At 36.6% G+C, this 21,157-nt stretch overlaps 1 protein-coding gene across 1 annotated transcript; it reads left to right on the forward strand.

Moving 5' to 3' along the window:
- Positions 1-17,386: 17,386 nt before the first annotated feature.
- On the forward strand, positions 17,387-20,812 carry LOC145011291 (protein SHOU4-like). Its single transcript, XM_078969990.1, has 6 exons — positions 17,387-17,698; positions 18,468-19,163; positions 19,237-19,348; positions 19,455-19,610; positions 20,053-20,264; positions 20,372-20,812. The coding sequence occupies exons 2-6, from the start codon at positions 18,544-18,546 to the stop codon at positions 20,562-20,564; spliced, it is 1,293 nt and encodes a 430-aa protein (XP_078826116.1). The 5' UTR covers positions 17,387-17,698; positions 18,468-18,543; the 3' UTR covers positions 20,565-20,812.
- Positions 20,813-21,157: the final 345 nt, after the last annotated feature.

Here is a 21,157-nt window from a genome sequence, read left to right on the forward strand (position 1 = left end):
AATTGTATATGTTTGTGAGTTCTAATATATATATATATATATATATATATATATATATATATATATATATATAACATTGTGGGTTGAAAACCTTATATGCTCACCAGGCTCCCAAGCTTGACCCACTCAGTTTTCTTTGCATTACAGGTAATGTGTAACAACATAAACTTCAAAACAAATTTTCACTTGTAAAATTTATAATTTTAATTCATAAACATCTCACATCCCAATGTATCATATATCAAATACATAAAAACACATCCCAAGACCAAAATGTATAAAAACTCCAAAAGTATGTACTGGTCATGTCGGCGCCTTCCCGCGATCCTTATTGGTACCTGTAACACATAACACAAAACACTGTAAGCATAAATTCTTAGTGAGTTCCCCAAAATACCACATATAACACATAATAGCCGCTCGAGGCTATAGCTCTGTGAGCCCTCTGGCTCCAACTCTATGGACCCTCTGGTCCTAACTCTGTAAACTCTGATATATAATTACATATAAATAATGTTGTGCAACACATCACATAAATAGCATACAAGGTACTCTATCACATAACTCTAAGTACCACTCAAGGTAAAGTATAGTGAGAAGACTCACCTCGGGTAACTCGGTAAACCTCAAACTCTGAAATATTGCACTAGCCTCCGCCTAATCACATAAATAGTCACTCTAATTAATACAACTTCTAAAGGCTAGGTTAAACCTTATCTATAATTTCTCTAAGAAGGGTAAAATACCATTCTACCCCTCTAATTACTCATAAGTCCAAACACTGACTAAACCCTAAAAGTCAACAAGAGTCAACGGTCAAACTTTGACCCGAGTCGTCGAGTGCACTCATGTGACTCGGCGAGTACGTGCGTGTACTCGCTGAGTCAAACCCACACTCAACGGTTTATCACATGTCGCGAATCGCGGGGCAACTGGACTCGACTCGTCGAGTCCCATTATGGGCTCGGCAAGTTCCTCCCATGAAAACACTCATCTGACCTCCTGAGGTCAGATCTGCTTCTCTAATCTATAGATCAGACTTCCCCATGACCAATAAACACGTAAAGATCAAATCTTGGTACAGATGCAAGGCACTCTAGGCTTATTTTGGTGAAATCTCTTCTAACATGGCAACCAAAGTCCATTTCCACCATAGAACCACAAAAAGTAGCATGGTTCAGGCTCTCTGGACCTCAAGAGGTCCAGATCTAGGGTTTAGCACTCAGTGGGACACTACACTCATCTATACAAGCCATAAAAGGGTATAGAAAACCCTAAATTCAATGCTCTTAAGCAAAACAGAAGGATAGGATCGAATAGCTACCTCAAACTCGAAGATCCAAGCTGGAAACCTACTGGAATGCAATCCTACTGACCTCCCCATGTTGTAAGCACCTTTTCCTTGCAAAAATCACACCAAATATGATAAAAAATTCTCAAACTCTCTCAGAACTCGCTCACAATCGCTAGGGTCTTTCTCTCTAGACTAGTAGCCGCAAATGGAGGCCATAAAGGCCTTTAAATAGGGCACAAACCCCCAGAATTAGGGTTTTAATCCACAACGCGGACTTGTCGAGTCCACCCTTCCCGACTTGTGGAGTCCGTTCATTAATCCAGTCAACATTTGTGGTCCTACTCGACGATTCTACGACTCAACTCGTCGAGTCCCTCTCTTTTCCTCAAAAAAATAAATGATAAAAATACGATACATGGGAATCCGGGTGTTACATAATGGCACAATAGTATAATTTGGCGGACTTGACGAGAGATTTTGGATTATAGATCAGTAGTTATAAATGACTGTTGTAAGGTCTATTTTATACTGTTTATGCTTTTGGTCTGTATCGGAACATGACATCCTGAGATTTTGTTATTTAATGAAAATACATTTATTTAAAGAAATGATTTGATAAATTCTTATCACAATTTGTTTGGGGAATAAATTCAACAAATGTTTTCTTTAAAAGATTACATTGATTTTAAAACAAAGCATAAACAAATCGGTCTTTTCTGGCTGTGAAATTGGGGATGTCACAGACAACATTACGCTTCTAACAATTGTCTTTTCCTTTGACGAAACCTAGTGACATTATTACTAATTTTTATTTTATATCTATTGTGACCAATTATTAGTATAGATTCATCATTAACTCAATGTCTACTTCAAGATCTATATAGTAAGGATAAGTCAGATAGGTGTAACGCCCCGATTCTCAGGTATTGATTTTATATAAGAATTTTCTTGATTTCAAGGTCTACTCGACGAGTTGTTTGCCTTACTTATCGAGTAGCAGTGGGTTGGTCCACGTGTTTTAGTGACCTACTCGTCGAGTCCAAGAAAGGACTCGACAAGTAAGAGATGGCCAATGAAACCCTAAATTTCGGGGTATTGCACCCTATTTAAAGGATCATTGGCCTCCCCCAGCCTCCCCTTGACAGCTCCTTGGCACCCTTAAACCCTAAATTGTGTGCGTGTGTGTTTCATTGGTGTGTTAAAGCCTGGAAGAGGGATCTTGGTGAGGAAACACTTGGGGAAACAAGTAGATTGAAGCTAGGAAATCATGGGAAGCAAATATCTACTTCAGTTGGCACTCCCTTGAAGGTATTAGGCTGCTTCCTTGGCTAATTTCATCTTTAATCTCTTTTGGATGGATTTTAGGAAAGGTTTCTTGTGCTTGAGTCAAGATCTGAAGTTGCAACTTCAGATCTGGACTCCCTTTGGTCTCTAGATCCATAAAGTTACAAGCTTTGGCAAGTATGAGCCTTCCCTCAATTGCAAGACTTCTTTGCAATCTTAGTTTTGTCATTTTAAGGCTTTAGAGCTTTGCATGCACGTAAAGTTTGCAACTTTACGTGATAAGCATGCCTTGGGAAGTTGGATCTGCGATATGGAGCCTTTGCATAGATTAAAAAGCATTTGTATGGATGAAGGACTGAAGGGACTCGACGAGTGGCATGGTCGACTCGGCGAGTCCGATGAAGATTGTCGTGGGCTCGGCGAGTCAGATGAGTGACTTAGAGATTCGGATGGGGTTTTCCCAACTGTTGGACATATATGAACTTGGTGATTTGCAAGGGAAACTCGACAAGTCGGCCAAGGAGGTTTACGGCCGCAATCCTTAGGAACTCAAAGAGTCACTCTAGTGACTCGGCAAGTTGGTGAGTTATGCATGGAACTCGGCAAGTAGCTGAGTGTACTCGACAAGTTGAGGTCAACATGGGTTGTTGACCTTGATAGTTGACTTTGACCAAGGGTTGACCAGTTGACTTCTAGGGACATTTTGGGAGATTGGAAATTTACAAGTATGGTTTTGCAATGAATATAGGTGGTGGAGTTTAGGATGGTAATCCGAGAGCTTGAGCTTATCTCACAAGTCAACAATAGCAAGGTGAGTTATCATCACTATACTCAAGGGTCTACGGCACCAAGGCCAACCCTTTGGATTGTTATCTGGGTATGTTATGCTAGAATGCTATGTTAGATCGGTATCCTAGTGAGTAGGATAATATTATGCAATATATGATATGATCTGTTAGATCGGTATCCTAGAGAGTAGGGTAATATTATGTGGTATGTGGTATGATCTGTTAGATCGCTATCCTGGTAGATAGGGTGGTATTACATGTTATGTGGTATGATCAGTTAGATCAGTTGTTGTCTATAGATTGTTTTGTGATTATCTGTTATATGTGTGCACCTGTTTGTTTGGCGGTTGAGGCTTATCTACTTTGTACGAAAGCCAATAGACCTAGGCATTCCAACCTGTTGGTTGTGGGCCTGGGGTATTCCATCCCGAGGACGATTGGACCCATAATATGTTGGCATTCCAACCTGTTGGTTGTGGGCATGGGGTATTCAACCCCGATGGGTGACTGGACCCATAGTATGTTGTTTATGATTATATGTGTATTGCTGTGAGTATGGATATTTTAGGGGAAATCACTAAGCTTCAGGCTTACAGTTTCAGTTTATTATTTCAGGTACTTCAGGGGATCGCGACAAGGCGAAGGCATGATCGTACAACACCTTATGATTTATTACCATTTCTGGGAAAAACTATGATATAGACTATTTTGGAAACAAATTTGTAATAACTATTGGTTTTATATGTTTTGAAAACGTTTTAAATTGGTCTAAATTTTATGGGTGTTACAAGTTGGTATCAGAGCCTCAATTTGATTGAATTGGAGGAGCATTCGTGTGAATCCTGTCTCAAATCAAGGAAAGATTTTCAAAATGATTTTTCAAATGGTTTTCCAAAATAAGTAAAGGAGGATGCAGGGTGTACGATCAGCTAGAGCCAGTAAGTAAACCCCAAAATACCATACAGTTATTTGATTACTAGATATGTTAGAATAACATGCTAGTACTAGGTTAGGGATTCTCAAGAGTTTCAAGATAAGAATTGTCTGATTATATGATGCCTACTAGCCTAGTCTTTTCCCTTATATAAGATTGATATCATTACTGTAGTTCCTTGTGTATGTATTATGGTCATGCATAATTAAGATCTTATAGCCTGAGAATGTTTGATTTGGCCTTATGTTCTGTTCTTATTGATTAGGGCTTAGTGTAGGATATGATATTCGAAAGTTTATAGGGTCCAGCATTATGTATGGTTAGCATACACTAGTGCTGCATGGGTTGGTGGAAGTCTCATGGATGAGTGAGGCCGAGCGACCACCATATGTAGTGTTAGGGTGTTGTGATGATACTTGAGACAAATATGGGTAGGTGTGGAAGGTAGTATGGGCACGTACTATTGAAAGCGCATGACCCATATGTGTAGCGAGGAAGTCACAACCCCTAGGGTTTAGTTGAAAATTGGTTCCCAATTATTTATGCGGATTTTTTGATATCTTCCCGATATATTTCAGTATGGTGATTACGAGGCGTTTTGTATCTGGATCCGGATCGAGATCAGGTCAGGGTGATCAGGAGGACCCAACATCACTTGAGGATATCAGCCAGGAGGGGCCAATGTTGACAGAGGATTGAGTAAGGGAGATCATCTGTGAGGAGGTGGTCGATATTGTCCGGAGTCAGATCTCGGAGTTGTTTGGGTCTATCAAGACCGCTATGATGGGGTACTTCGATGCCAGATATGCAGCCCTTGCGGAGATGGCTGCCGCTGCAGCTGCATCAAGTGTAACAGCGACAGGAGGTGGAGTAGGAGCCGGTCGGGGCTTCTATTATAGGGACTTCGACAACACGAAGCCCCTACTTTTGATGGGACATAGGACCCCATAAAGGCTATGAGGTGGGTTTCCGAAGTGGGGGGATGTTTCTTTACTTGCTCATGTCCTACTGAACAGAGCGTCAGGTGCACTCTAAACTTGCTTAGGTTCGGAGCCAAGGACTGGTGGAGGTTGGCGACAGGATCTTACATTGATGATCAGAGAGTTTCGGTTACTTGGGAGCAGTTCCGGGATATGTTCCGCGCCTGATACATTCCACGGGTTGAGCGGTAACGTTTGCTCGGGAGTTTTTGAGTTTGAGACACGATGGGGAGTCGGTGACAGAGATCACCCATATGTTCACTGAGAGGGTAATGTTCTGCCCAGAGTTTGCTTCTGAGTAGGCTCAGATAACTCATTATCTGAGCATGTTCAAGACCGATATCTGACAGTTTGTGTCTACCCAACGATGTGATACTCTTCTAGAGTTACAGGAGGCCACGAGGCGGCATGAGTTGGAGATCAAGCTGCAGTTGAAGGAGCAGCGACAGGCCCAGACACAGTCGTAGTCAGCGCCAAAGCGGTCTAAGACCGCTGATACCAGGATTGGGGGACAGCCCGACCGCACTTATGGAAAGTTCGGAAAGGCTCATTCAGGGACGTACTGATCAGGGAGTGGGTGACACCGATGTGGCAAGCAGCGCCATTTGGCCAGGGATTGAAGACAATAGACTCCGACTTTCGGAGTCAAACTTTGTTATCATTGTGAGCAGGTGGGCCATATGAAGGCCTAATTCCCCCTTCTAGCCGCAAAGTCGGCGCAGGCTTCAGCGCCGACTACTCTGAGGATTGTGAATGGGAGGCCAGTTAAGGCAGAGCCTCTGAAGGCTCAGGTTCGTGCCTTCCAGTTTACGACCGAGGAGGCCAGGATAGCACCAGATGTGGTTGCTAGTATGTTTTTATCCTTTATCTCATTTATTATATATATGTGTTATGCTTATCTGTTGTACCTGTGTTTAGGTACATTTTTAGTGAACTCTTTGCCTGCACTGGTTCTATTTGACTCGGGGGCGAGTTGGTCTTTTGTATCTCAGACATTTAGTAGAGAGTTCAGTGTGCCAGTGGGCGAGCTAGAATGTCCGTTGCGAGTCTCTATCGCCAACGAACATGGAGTTTTTGCTTCTTTGGTCTACCGAGGATGCGAATTGGAAATCTTCAGAGTGTCCTTTCCGATAAAATTGATTCAAATTCCCATGGGGGAAGTATGCGTGATTGTGGGGATGGACTGGCTTAGTCGATTTGGTGTCATGATAGATTGCGAGGGATAGCGGGTGGTAATTCGATCCCTAAGTGGGGGAGACCTAATTGTATATGGTGAGGGCACCAAAGTTGGATCAAGGTTTTGTTCAACTGCTAGGACTCGACATTACATTCAGCACGGGTGTGCGGGTTTTCTAGCGTTTGTGGTGGACACGTGAGCCAGGGATCATATTTCAGTTTCAAAGGTTCCAATAGTTAGGGAGTTTGCAGATGTGTGACTCGGCGAGTACGATGAAGATTGTCATGGGATCGGCGAGTCGGATGAGTAACTCGACGAGTCGGATGGGGTTTTCCCAACTTTTGGACATATATGAACTTGGCGAGTTTCAAGGGAAACTCGACGAGTCCGCCAAGGAAGTTTAGAATCGCAATCCTTAGGAACTCGACGAGTCACTCTAGTGACTCGGCGAGTTGGTGAGTTATGAATGGAACTCGGCGAGTAGCTAAGGATACTCGACGAATTAAGGTCAACATAGATTGTTGACCTTGACAGTTGACTTTGACTTTGAACAAGGGTTGACCAGTTGACTTATGGGGACATTTTGGGAGAATGGAAATTTACAAGTATGGTTTTGGAATGAATATAGGTGGTGGAGTTTAAGACGGTAATCCAAGAGCTTGAGCTTATCTTACGAGTCGACAGTTGCAAGGTAAGTTATCTTCACTATACTCAAGGTTCTAAGGCACCAAGGTCAGCCCTTTGGATTGTTATCTGGTTATGTTATGCTATAATGCTATGTTAGATCGGTATCCTAGAGAGTAGGATAATATTATACGATATGTGGTATGATCTGTTAGATCGGTAACCTAGAGAGTAGGGTAATATTATGTGGTATGTGGTAGGAAGTGTTAGATCGGTATCCTGGTAGATAGGATGGTATTACGAGCTATGCGGTATGATCAGTTAGATAAGTTGTTGTCTATAGACTGTTATGTGATTATTTGTTATATGTGTGCACATGTTTGTTTGGCGGTTGAGACTTATCTGCTTTGTACGAAAGCCAATAGACTTGGGCATTCCAATCTGTTGGTTGTAGGCCGTGAGTATTCCATCCCAAGGATGATTGGACTCGTAGTATATGGGTATTCCAACCTGTTGATTGTGGGCATGGGGTATACCATCCCGAGGATGATTGGACCCATAGTATGTTGGTATTCCAACCTGTTGGTGGTGGGCATGGGGTATTCTAATCCGATGGTTAACTGGACCCATAGTATATTGTTTATGATTATATGTGTATTGTTGTGAGTATGGGTATTTTGGGGGAACTCACTAAGCTTCGGGCTTACAGTTTCAGTTTATTGTTTTAGGTAAATCAGGGGATCATGGCAAGGCGAAGGCGTGATTGTACAACACCTCATGTTTTATTACCATTTCTGGGAAAAACTCTGATATAGACTATTTTGGAAACAAATTTGTAATAATTATTGGTTTTAAATGTTTTGAAAATGTTTTAAATTGGTCTATATTTTATGTGTGTTACAGCAGGACAGTTGGGAGGCATGAGCATTTCGACATATAGCCTTTTTGAAATCCAACAACCAAGCCAACGTGACCATTATAGACACCTCTCCTATCAGTAGATCAATCAGTATAACGAGTTAGAATCACTGATAAATCTTGTGTATAGGTTTATAATAACGATAATGACATAAGTTATACTTAAAGTATGGTAAGCATAAATCACTTACAGAGGGCTTAGCGAGGAACCAGGCTCTACATGGTTAGAAATTTTGATCCGAAATCTCTTCTTCTCGGGGCCTTCCGGTGCTCCGGGGCTCGCTACTAATACCTAGGAAGTGCTAGAGAAAAGGTCTTAGGACCTTAGGGGGTAGGGAGAGAATGAAGTTGAAAGTTGTGAAGAATGGAGTGATTTTTGGCTCTATTTATAGAATGTCCAGGGGCCTCTCACATTGTGAGACATGGATCTCACGCCGTGAGCTTGCGTAGGCACCAAGGCTTCACCTGGTGCTGACACGTGGCGCAGGACACAGATAAAACAACCAATTTTAAAAAATTCACAACTTTTGCATACGAGCTCTATTTTTGACGTTCTTTATATCCACATGTAGGTATTGACAAGATCTAAAACTTTTATTTTGATCATTTGGCTAATTCTCAACCGATTTTAAATTTAGCAGTTTGAGAATATTATATTGTTAACGACCGTGTAAAATTCATAACTTCTAAATACAGACTTCGTTTTTGACTGTCTTTTTATCGTTAAACTCCTATTAATGAGATCTTCAATTCTTATTTAGATTATTTTGGATAAAAAAATGACCGATCTAAAATTCGATTTCTGAGTTGTATATTGCTATGCTGAAACTTCGAAAAATCATAATTTCCTATTGTGAAGTCAGATTTGGACGTTCTCAATATGCATGCTCTCGGTTTAACGAATACTATGACTTTAGTTTAGATTGATAAGGCTAAAAATTAATTTATCAAAACTTCACTTTTTTCCTTTACATTGAGCCGTGTCGGTTTAATCGTGAAACTTCGACGGATCATAACTTCTTCGTTATAAGTCGGATTTCAACGTTCTTTATATGTATGGAATCCTTGTGACATATACTATAATTTTTGTTTAGATTATTTGTCCAAAGTAATCTTCTATCAAAAAGTCATTTTTAACGTTTATTATCTCTAAATTGGCATTACAATTATCTCCCCTTTAGGATGATTACGTCCCAGAATCATCAACAAAACAAGGCTTGTATAATGACTCCTCATAGGTAATAACCGTAACTCTTATGTCCTTTCAAATGAGTATCTAACTCTTGGAATTCTTGACTGGTGACGATACTCAATTTTGCACCCTCTCTTCATAGTATGTTGGACTTTCAATCGTAACCTTCATGTTACAAACTCGATCCTTATTGTAAAGACATGCTCCTTCTTTATAGACTTAACTTAAGATGATTTCTTTAATTCACTTATCGTAACAGACCGATGGGTCATATTCTAATGACCTCTCATTGTATGATGGAATGCTGAGACTTAAGTCTTTTGAGTCAGATTCCATAATGGAAGACACTTTCCTTCATGTTCTAATGTGATATAATCACATTCTAGCATGTAGTGCGTCTAGCTACAACTTCTTACTTTATCGGTGATTACGATACTTCTTTAGGCAGTTCTTCGAAATATGTCCATCATCTCCACATTTGTTCCACTTCTTACTATCGCATGTACAATCTTTGGAATAATGACCAGTCCTCCCATACTTATAGCAAGTCACTTCTCCGCCACATCTTCCGAAGTGCTTCTTCTTGCACTTCTCACACCACTTGGTTCCACCACTACCCCTATACTTTTGGTCGTCCAGGTTAGACTTCGAGAATCTTCCTTTCTTATCTATCGAATCTTGAGCATCCCTCAAGCTTCCTCTTTTCTCTTGCCTTATCTTTTTCTAGACCCTTTACTCTTATCTGGGTCTCTACATTCTTAGCTGCCTAGATGGCGGATTTCAAGGTGGTTGTTTGTTTTTCCATCGGGCCAAAGTATGCTGGAAATCTATTAGCAAACTTGTTGACCTTAGAGAGTTCTGTTGGAACCAAATAAGGAACAAACTTCATTTTCTCCATAAAACTTGTGGCATACTCGCTGATGCTCATCCTTCCCTTCCATTCTTCGATTGTCGTTCTTAAATAGTAAACACTAATGGATGGTATTTTCAAAACTCTTTAAGTCATTAAGTTAGTAAACTCATATTGATTATACCATTATATTTATTTAATAAATAAACCCCTTCATTTATTTGGTTTATTTAAAAATTAATAAATAACAATTTATTTATTTATTTATTTACTCATATTAGTAAATAATAAGTTTATCACTTATAAATATATTATTAATTTAACATCATTATATACTATTTCTTTGACCCATATGTTTACATATAATTAATTAATTGTATAAAAAAATTATTGTTTCTTGTATATAATATACAATATACAATACAATTGGTTACTAAGTATAATATCATCATTACCACATTTCAAAATATTTACTTAGGTGAACTGTAACCTATTTGGATATGCTCACTACAAAATATAACGAGAAGTTGCTAGCATGGACGGAGCTTCAACATTTAATTTTGGGATCGAAAATATAATATGTATAAAAATCGGTGAACGGGGGGGGCATAACCAAAATTTCATATTTTTAGGCTTAATATGTATAAAATTAATGTAGCGGGGCTATTTCTAACAAAAAAAAATCAGGAAGAGGGGGAGGGGGGGGGGGGGGACAATCCCCTTCCCCCTATAAAGGTCCGCCCTTGGTTGCTAGCACACTAAGGGTAATCTATGGGTTTAAAATGATTGTTACATGTGCAAAGTGAAATCGTAAACCTAATGAACTTTCAGATTAGTTTAATTTATATTATTTTAATTTTTTATTTAATTTATGTGCTTTGTAGTTTTTTTAGGTTTTCATTTTGTTTCAACAATGATGACGATGCAAGGAGTGGAGTTGGGTTGAAGGTGTACTTGAATAAGAAAATACGACAAACCGAAGAAATATAAAATATTAAACAATTGATGCATTTTGGATTTTTTTTTTGCCAATTTTTTTGTTTTTTTTTTGGCTTTTTGCAGGTCCAAATGAAAAGTTTAGAATTATTCTCTTATTTTTGATGAATCAAGCCTTATCAACCATTATATTATTGGATGAATCGTGTAAGACATATTAGGGTTTGTAGTGGAGATATGGATACCAACTTAGATCGTGATTCGTGAGAACACTTTCCGAACTGATATTTTTACCCTATGCCTAGGTTGCAAGAAATTCAGCCTAGGATAATCCAAGTGGACACTTACGATTCTAGGCTCATAAATCGTAAGTCAATTTGCTAGAAAAATTCTATGAGAGTTTGATGAAGATGAGAGCTAAAACTTATCACATTCTTTTGAAGAGGACGGACCATTTATATATTAAATGATTAGGGTTTCATTAGGGTTGGTTCGTCATTAGTTGCTTTGGAAGCAAGTCAAGATAATCCGGATTAGGGTTATTAAAACTAACGAAATTGAATTTTCCACTATGTTCCCATATTTAAAATTCAGTGAGGTTTTGGGGCGCTGTCCCGAACCTGAGCCCCTGGCTCTGCCCCTTGGATCCCACTAGGGGCGCTGCCCCTTTGGAAACCCCGGACCCCCGAATAGTCGTCGAACCAACTTCTAATTCGATCTTATACATGTGTGCACTCCGCACAACCCCATACATATATTAGCGTACAAATTATGAAGCCTCTTAACTCACATGTTAATTCCAGTTACTTAAATAACACTAAAATCACCAACAAATTGCTCCCCTTTGCTAAATTTAATATGTTAATTTCCATTATGCATAACTCTTAAATTGTTTTTTTTAATCTTATAACTTTCAACATATTGGCCCCAAGTATCGCAAGTTATCATAAGGTTTTCCATCAAGATTTATACCTCAAGCGAATCTACGAATGAGATCGACTTAAATCGTAGTTGGTTTTTAAAAAATGAAACTTAACTGGATTGTTTGTTGTTCTCTCTCAATTGATTCAACTAAATTGTCTTGGATTAACTATATTAGCGAATATTTTTAAAATATAAAATTGCATTTACATGGTTGTGTTGTTGTTTTGATAGTATCTTATTTATTTAAAAATTTAAAAATTTAAAAATAAACAATATAAAGAATCTCAAGCAAGTGAAGTATTGAAAATTTTATATTTCATTGACTTATATAATTTCAACAAACTACATTTATCGATATTTTTACCATAAATTATCCTTGTGAAATATATCAACTTTCTACATAAAGCAATCTTTGTCTAAGATTATCAACTATCGTGTCTAAATGCATGGATTTAACCACATATACGTCAATAACAACAAATTCACATTAGATTCTAACATGAAATGTTTAATTACCAAGTATCATAAGTTAGTGTCAACCCGTAACTTTTGTATTCCTGAAAATAGGTTCAATTAACATGAAACCTTCCATGCTAAGACTTCCAATGAATATTTAAATAATGAATGTTTGGTTCAAAAGAAATTTAAAGGAATTATAATGAAAATTATTGTCGAAATTATGCTTGGTTGACAAAATTACGTGTTTCAAAGAATTGGACTTTTAGAGGAATTATAAACGATCTTTTTTATAAATTTATGACAAATTCAAGAAATATATATATATATATATAATTTAGTTTTGGTTTTATCATTTTCTTAAAATTTAAAAGTAATAACAAGTTACAAAAAATAAATAAAATAATATTTTGGTCATATTATATCACCACTTTATGGTTCATTTGACAAATATGCTAACCACACAAAAAAACATGTTTCATTCAATGTAAAAAAAAAAAAAAAGCATTGTAAATTACATGCAATTCATTTGACATATTCCATTCATTCCAAAAACAACCATGCAAACTAAACGCCCTCTTTATTTCACGTAATATACAAGTAACTCATATATAACCACAAAAACCTAATCACTTCATGAACCCTTGTTACAATTTAAAGCTTAAATACATGAAATATGGAGTTATAACATCATATATGTTGATAATCTTCCAACTTAGAGGTTAGACCTTGCAAATTTTAGACTATATATTTTTCAGACATTAAATAAATCGTCAAAACTTGAAGGCATGTTGATGGATATGATAATGACAAAATATGATCAGATCTAATCTTATGCTCAATAAATGTCAACTGTGGTCAATAAGACTTCCAAGTTGCACTATCCACATAACTTGTGACCTTATGCCTAACTAGGGGCGCAAACGAGCCGAGTCGAGCCCGAGCCTGGTCAGGCTCGGCTCGGGCTCGTTTAAGTTATATGAGGCTCGAGCTCGAGCTCGGCTCGATTCGAGCTTTCTTGTACTGAGCTCGGATCGAGCTCGTAACGAATTATCGAAGCTCGGCTCGGGCTCGGGCTCGACTCGTTTTTTATCTGACGTGCCTAAATAAGCTTAAGCTCGGCTCGATCTCGTTAAGAAGCTCGTTTACTAATACCCTAAATCCGTAATTCCTCTAATATATTTTTATTTTAATATATATAAATAATAATGAATTATATTATGTAAAGGCTCGTTTAGGCTCGCGAGCCTAATCAAGCTTAATGACATAGGCTCGAGCTCGAGCTCGTTTAATAAACGAGCTTAATTTTAAGCTCGAGCTCGGCTTGGGCTCGTTTAAAACCGATTTCGAGTCGAGTTTTTAACGATCCGATCCCGAGTAGCTCGCGAGTAGCTTGGCTCGTTTGCACCCCTATGCCTAACTCATTCCCATGTTGACTCGCAGGTTTTTTTATTGTGGTGATTTGCACAATTCCCATGCAAATTCATGACGAGTTCCAAATCGCGACCAATTCACTATGGTGATCAATTTTGGTATATTTTGGTTCTTTTGATTCATAATAGCAACATAATTTTTAGTAGAACTTTTTGAAATCTATGCACTTTTAAGTGCATTTTTTGTATCTTTTGAACATTATTTAGAAATTTTGAAACACTTGCATATTTTGGTTGCTTTCTTACCTTTTTTTATTTGTCATTTTAGGTAACACTTCTCCTTAAATTTAACCATTTGTACCTAGCACATAAATGCTTGTACATATTTTATTCACTTGTACTTGTATCATTAACACTAGAAAGTAACATAAGCCTCTTCAGCATAGTTAGCCTAAGATCATACTTGACCCTTAAAGTATAATTATTATATTATGGTCTAACTTTTTAGGATGTGGCACGTGTGATACCCTTAACTTACGTGTGATCTATTTATTTATGATTACCTAAGCTAGCTGTAAGGTGGTGAGAATCTACAAATGATATATATGTTTAATATTGAACATCACTTTGTTTGATTTGGTGTAACACCCCATTTTCATATTCCAAATAGAATTCAATATAAACCGTTGTTTATATAATTCAAAGTAAATATATGTTACTTTTAAGCCAAAGTAATCATAATAATCATGTAAGAAATGTTAATACAATTTTCGTAGACATATAGAACGCTCGAATCTGACTTCGTATGAAGAAGTTATGCTTCTTCAAAGTTTCGCGATTAAACCGACGCGGTTATGCACGTTGTAAAAATTTAATTTTAGATAAGTTTCTTATTAGCATAATATATCTAAACGAAAGTCATAGTAATCGTAAAACTGAGAGCATGCATGTAGAAAACGTCAAAATCCGACTTTGTATGAGGAAGTTATAATTTTTAAAAGTTTCAGCACATCAGTGTGCGACATAGAAATTGAAATAGAAATCAATCGGTTGTTAGCTGAAACAATATAGACGAGAGTTGAAGATCTCATAGATACAATTCTGTTAATATAAAGACAATCAAGAATGGATGTCATATAAAAGAGATATGAATTTTAAACAGAGTTTAACAGTCTAAGCCTTCTAAAATAATAAATTAAAAATAAAGTGAGAATTAGCCAACAAAGTCTAAATGAAAGTTGTAGTACTCATCGATAGCTACGCATGAATATAAAAACTTAGAAAACGAAGCTTATAACTTATGAAATTTACAAAATCTGCATTTTGTGTGGTGCGTGCTTCTAGAAGGTGGCAACGCGGACCACATAGAAGCTGAAATGTGGCACAAAATGGATGGGGATACACTGCCTTTAGTGTGCAGTGCGCACCCCTAAAAATCACCTATAAATAGGATCAAACTCCCTCATTTCTTTGAGACACCTTCAAAAATCTATCTATGGAATTTCTACTTCTTTGGTCCAAGTTTTCCATAGATTATAGAATTTTTAGCCGAGCCTTTATTTGTCGAAGAGATAGAATTGTTTGGGTTGAAGTTCTGTCCGAGACTTTATATTTTTCGCTAGAAACTCTTTGTAAGTTAGCCTATACTTACTATGCTTTAAGTGTAACTTATATTTATAATCATAGTCGTTGTTATGAATGTATACATAAGATTTATCGGTAATTGCACTTATAATGTTGATTTATCTACTTACAAGAAATGTGTCTAGAATGGTCATGTTGGCTTGGTTATTGGATTCAAAAAGGTTATATACCGCAATGGTCATGCATCCAAACTGTCCTATCTGGTTGATCCTTATTTGATAGAACTCTAAGTATTCACAAAGACTAATGCAAGATCTAGCTTTCAATACGTGGTTGTCATTGGAGTTAATAAGTTATAATATTATAGGTTAATACTTGTTAGGCGCATTACCGGCCAAATTTGATCACCAGTAGAATCACCCAGATAGTTGTCAATTGTTTGAATAACTGTCCATGTGAGTTTTCTCACTATATTATGTGCTCCAGTATATATATATCATCTGTATGATGGGATATATTTGCCTTATAATATGCAATCAGGCTAGTTATGTTAGTTGCATGTACTGTTGGATTATTATCTGTAATATATATATATATATATATATATATATGTGTGTGTGTGTGTGTGTGTGTGTGTGTGTGTGTTTGTTGGTATAAAGTTGGTCTGTTACTTGGCCTTTAGCATAACGCTAGTCTGCTCGAGTCTATTGGCCAGCTTTATGTTGAAGGTCATTATGTGTATGCATTGTATATGTATTGTGGGATATGATATTTTGGGAAACTCACTAAGCTTCGTGCTTACCCAGTTGAATATAAATGTTTTTTAGGTACTTCATTGATTCGTAAGAAGGTCAATGTTCAACTGTATATACGTGCATTCGCAACATGTTTCAGTATAATGTAATTATACTCTTATATATTTGAATAAATAAAAATGAAATTTTTGGGTTGAAAAATCGGGACAAGCATTATGATTTACCTTTTAATGTTGACAGTGAGAACAATTGGTGAGGGCATTAAGGTTTGACATTTAGCTTTTTACTTGTGTGGTCTAATTCAGTCTTTCATCTTGATTACATAAATGACACGTGATAAAATCATTAAACTTGATTTGTCTCTTTTATTGGTCAATTTAAAAGAGCTATTGAAGTTATAGTTGTAAGTGCATTCATCTTAGATGAATTAACCAAGATCGGAATAATGGACATACATACTAACCAGGATGGGAAAAAGCAACTAACCATTGTCAGATAAATGGATGAAGGCCTTATGAATAACACATATACTAAAATTAGATAGCATAACACAACAACATATGAACTATAATACCTAAGTTGAACTATATTTTGTATCGATAAGGAATAATGTATGTCTATATGTACGTCGTTCTCTCACTTGCAACCTTATATGTGTATACCAAATCTGATTCCTTAAAATCATGTCAGATTCATTACAATACACTTTAACTGATCATCTTCTTACATTTCTTCTTGCTAACTAGCATGACATTTAAAAGAATAACACACTCTATGATATGGTTTTGATGATCTTTCTACTTGTGAGTAATTTTGGGTTCCTTGCACCTAGATTTTGTTTTCAATCCAATGTGACAGCCCTATAAGTAATCTTATCATAAATATAGTGAGGAGAAACCCTAATACATTTATAAGAGAACTTAAAGACATGCATACATAGATAGTTTTTAACAAATTGTCTTTGTTCTTTCATATGTGCATATATTCGATAAATCTATCTCGATTGGTCGAATAAATTAGATGAATATAAATCATTACTGTTATCTAATTATAAATTATTATAAAAACCCTCACATGCATACAAAGATATATTTTTTTACAAAATGTCTTTGCATCTCTCATATTTCCATATATATATATATATATATATATATATATATATATATATATATATATAATATTTAATATTTAATATTTAATTTCATAATATAAGTCTTGATTAGGTGAATAAGAGATATATTATTGATGAAATATGGACTTTGAGTTGAAAGAAAGAAAGGGCCATTATTGTCTATCATTCAAGATCCAAGTAGTGAAAAGGAAAGTGAAAGACGGTGGCAAAATTTAGTCCAATATGTATCCTTGAAGCATTTTAGAGAGAAGAAATTTTGATTGGAGTTTTCCTTGAGGGTTCCTTACAAATCCGTTTTGCAAACAAACAAATACCATTTTAAAACTCTCTTTCTCTATATTCTCTCTCTCATGATCAGCCATGTTTATACTTCGTCACAAGGTATGCTGAAAATACTAATTTTTTCAGTCAATCACCGCGAAAACCCCTTTGATTACTTGCCCTTCCAGAATTCTGTCAAACTCTCTGTCTAGGGCTTCTGATCTTCATTCGGGAATGTAGGTACATTCTGGGTTTATTAATTTATTCAACTCGGTGTTTCTGATTTCAGTTTACTTTGATTTTGACGCAGAACGATAACCACTTGCGAAATTTTTTATTTTGGAACTTAGTTTGCTGTATTTTTGCTTGTTTGAACTTGTGTTTGATGCAGCATCTCCGATCTCTAACGTTTACGAGTCGGGAAATTTGGGGTCAATGCTTTTGATTTGGATCCGTAACATGTTAGACATATCATTTAACTTTGTTTAATCAAATCATCTCACAGCTTCAACTGATTCCGATTTCACTCTACTTGTTTCTGCTGCAAGTTGGATCCTGATATGAAGTTGAATTTTGCCTTAATAGACGAGAAATTTCTTTCAGTCCGATAATGATAAAATTTTCTGTTGTAATACGATATTTCCATTTCGTTTAGATTCTCAGTTTTTACGATTCATACTTCAGACTTGTTTATCCGCTAATTTTCCTTAACTTTCCATGACTAATCCCTATTGAATCATAATGCTTCCTGTCATTCATTTTACTAATGATCATCACTACTCGTAACATTTTTCTGGCCCTAAATCTAACTCCATGGATTTCCTTCGTTCATTTGGTTCAAATCAATACAGAAGTTAATTCTCTTTTCCTTTCATGGTAACTATCCAATGTGTACTTAAACTTGTTCTATACCTGATTCTGATAATTAGAAATCTTATACTGGATTCCATAGTTCGTTTTCTTAAATTACTTCAACAAAACTCATAACCTTTCATTCCTCTGTAGATTTTGATTATGCTCAAGATCCAGTTGCTCTAAGCTGAGAATATCACAAAAACAATCCTCTTTGTTCACACAAAACATGAGTTCAAGATTCCCATCGCATCAACTAAACAATGGTTTATACGTATCTGGGCGGCCTGAACAACCAAAAGAGAGGGCACCCACCATGTCCTCCACCGCCGTCCCTTACACTGGCGGTGATATAAAAAAATCCGGCGAACTTGGCAAAATGTTTGATGTAGAACACAGTCAACACACTACCAATAGGCCAAGAAAATCCGGACCAATAGCTAATGCTCCTCTAAGAACAGGATCTTTTGGTGGCGGCAGTTCTTCACATTCCAACCAACCACCATCCAATGCCGCCAATAGAATGGGGTCTTCCGGTGGGGCAGCTCCTGGTTCAGCTTCCATGAAGAAAACCAGTTCTGGACCTTTGAATAAACATGGTGAACCTATAAGGAAGTCATCTGGACCTCAAGGTGGTGGAATGCCTAGCTCCCGCCACAATTCTGGCCCACTCCCGCCAGTTCTACCCACCACCGGTCTCATCACTTCCGGACCACTTAACTCCGCCGGTGCACCCCGCAAGGTGGCTGGTCCGGTGGACTCCACAGGGTCATTTAAGTCAAGAGGTTCCATGGCTAAAAACCAAGCTGTAACTCACCTTAGCAAGAAAGATGGTGGATCTTTATCCAGGTGACTACTATCTTTGTCTTTCATTATGCTTAAAAAATTATCTTTTTTCATTAAATTTTTGCTTCTTTTGCAGTTCACCTTGGAGTGCGTGTTGGGGAGGGAAATCTTTGGTTAGTTTTATTGATAGGTATCCAGATGCTGAGCTTAGAACAGCAAAAAATGGACAGTTTGTGAAGGTGTCTGGGGTATGTTATTATTAATATGTTATGAATATTCTATATACAAATACCTAATTATAATCATAAGCATAGATGTAACGTTAATTAATTTTTATATCTTGATTTGTTGAAGGTGGTTACATGTGGAAATGTGCCTTTAGAGTCATCATTTCAAAGGGTTCCTAGATGTGTTTATACATCCACAAGTTTACATGAATATAGAGGATGGGCTTCAAAACCTGCAAACCCTACACATCGTCGCTTTACGTGGGGCCTACGAACCATGGAGGTAATAATTTTATAATTTATAAAACCATGATTTTTATTATATGTTTTTGTTAGGTGGCTATATTATTAATATTATTAGCTGCATGCTTGTTGCAAGCTAATAAGAGTCATGTGTTAGTTGTGATTAAAACCGATTATTTATTGATCAATTATAGAGTCTATCTTTTTTCTTTTTGATTTGCATGTGTGATTAATTAGCTTTACATAAAGCAAATATTCTCCTATGGATTATATATACATATATATATATATATATATATATATATATATATATATATATATATATATATATATATATATATATATTACTCACTAACTTCCAAAAAGAAGACATGCTTTGACTTTGCAATAAAGATGACTTCTTCATTGCTGATTCCTTAATGATATTATTAAGATTGTATGTTTTTAGAGAATTCTTGGTTATAATATAAATAATTTTGCAGAGGCATGTGGTGGATTTCTATATATCTGATTTTCAATCTGGATTGAGGGCATTAGTAAAGACTGGTTATGGAGCACGTGTGACTCCGTATGTGGAAGAATCTGTTGTTTTAGAAGTTGACCAGTCAAACAAAGATTCATCTCCACAATTCATCAGATGGTTGAATGACAGAAATATCCCTCCCGATGATCGTGTCATGCGCCTCAAAGAAGGGTAATATTAAGCAAAACCTACTTTCGTTTCTTGATCCTCACTGATATAAAATACTAGTATAGAAGGTCCTAATAAGGAAAAGACGAAAATACCCTTTGATATGATAGGTACATAAAAGAAGGAAGCACAGTGAGTGTGATGGGAATTGTTCAGAGAAATGAAAACGTGTTGATGATAGTTCCACCATCTGATCCAATCCCAACTGGATGCCAATGGAGTCAATGCCTCCTTCCAGTCAACCTTCAAGGCATTGCTTTGAGAGGTGAAGACTCATCAAAGCTTGATGTCATTCCTGTTTAGCCGCATTTTTGCTGTTTGGGGTAAAAAAGTAAATTTGCCATATCATGAATGACTATGTTCAAAAAATACATTTGTATAGTTTGTTCTTCTTTTATTACAGTAACTAGTTATGGTGTTGTGTGATAATGGAGAGGTAAAAGAGGGTGACTTTTGAGACTTGAGAGATGAGTTTACAGTTTTTTTTACTTTGTCTTTTTTTCGTTATACTATCAAAACAAACAAGGCATAATTATAATACTTTTTTTTTATGGATTCGTTTGTCTTCTTATTGTTCTTCCTTCGCATGCAAGTTGCTAGACTACTTTACATTGGTGTACAGAGTATTATTGGAACCAAATAACAATTCTTTCAATCTTTTCTACTGTCTTCGAATCCAATTTCTTTGAATTGATAATGAATTCACAAAATGATAATCCTAGAGTGAGTACCTTTGTAGTGGATGAGCGTTGTGAGAAAGTTAATGATGGTTGGAGTATTTTCAAGATCTGAATAATCAAAACCTTGAATCTATATTTGGGTATAACCTATTGTGGACCTACTTAATATGGTACATATGGTATATATAATAAGATCATGTTAACTTGCAAATATCC

The sequence above is a fragment of the Lactuca saligna genome, chromosome 8, assembly GCF_052625555.1.
Source record: "Lactuca saligna cultivar CGN05327 chromosome 8, ASM5262555v1, whole genome shotgun sequence".
NCBI lineage: Eukaryota > Viridiplantae > Streptophyta > Magnoliopsida > Asterales > Asteraceae > Lactuca > Lactuca saligna.

Excerpts from the sequence above, each read along its gene's own strand:
- LOC145011291 (XM_078969990.1), top strand. The coding sequence starts at position 18,544 with ATGAGTTCAAGATTCCCATCGCATCAACTAAACAATGGTTTATACGTA. Across the intron at positions 19,164-19,236 it reads GATGGTGGATCTTTATCCAG|TTCACCTTGGAGTGCGTGTT; the intron begins GTGACTACTATC and ends CTTCTTTTGCAG. Across the intron at positions 19,349-19,454 it reads AGTTTGTGAAGGTGTCTGGG|GTGGTTACATGTGGAAATGT; the intron begins GTATGTTATTAT and ends GATTTGTTGAAG.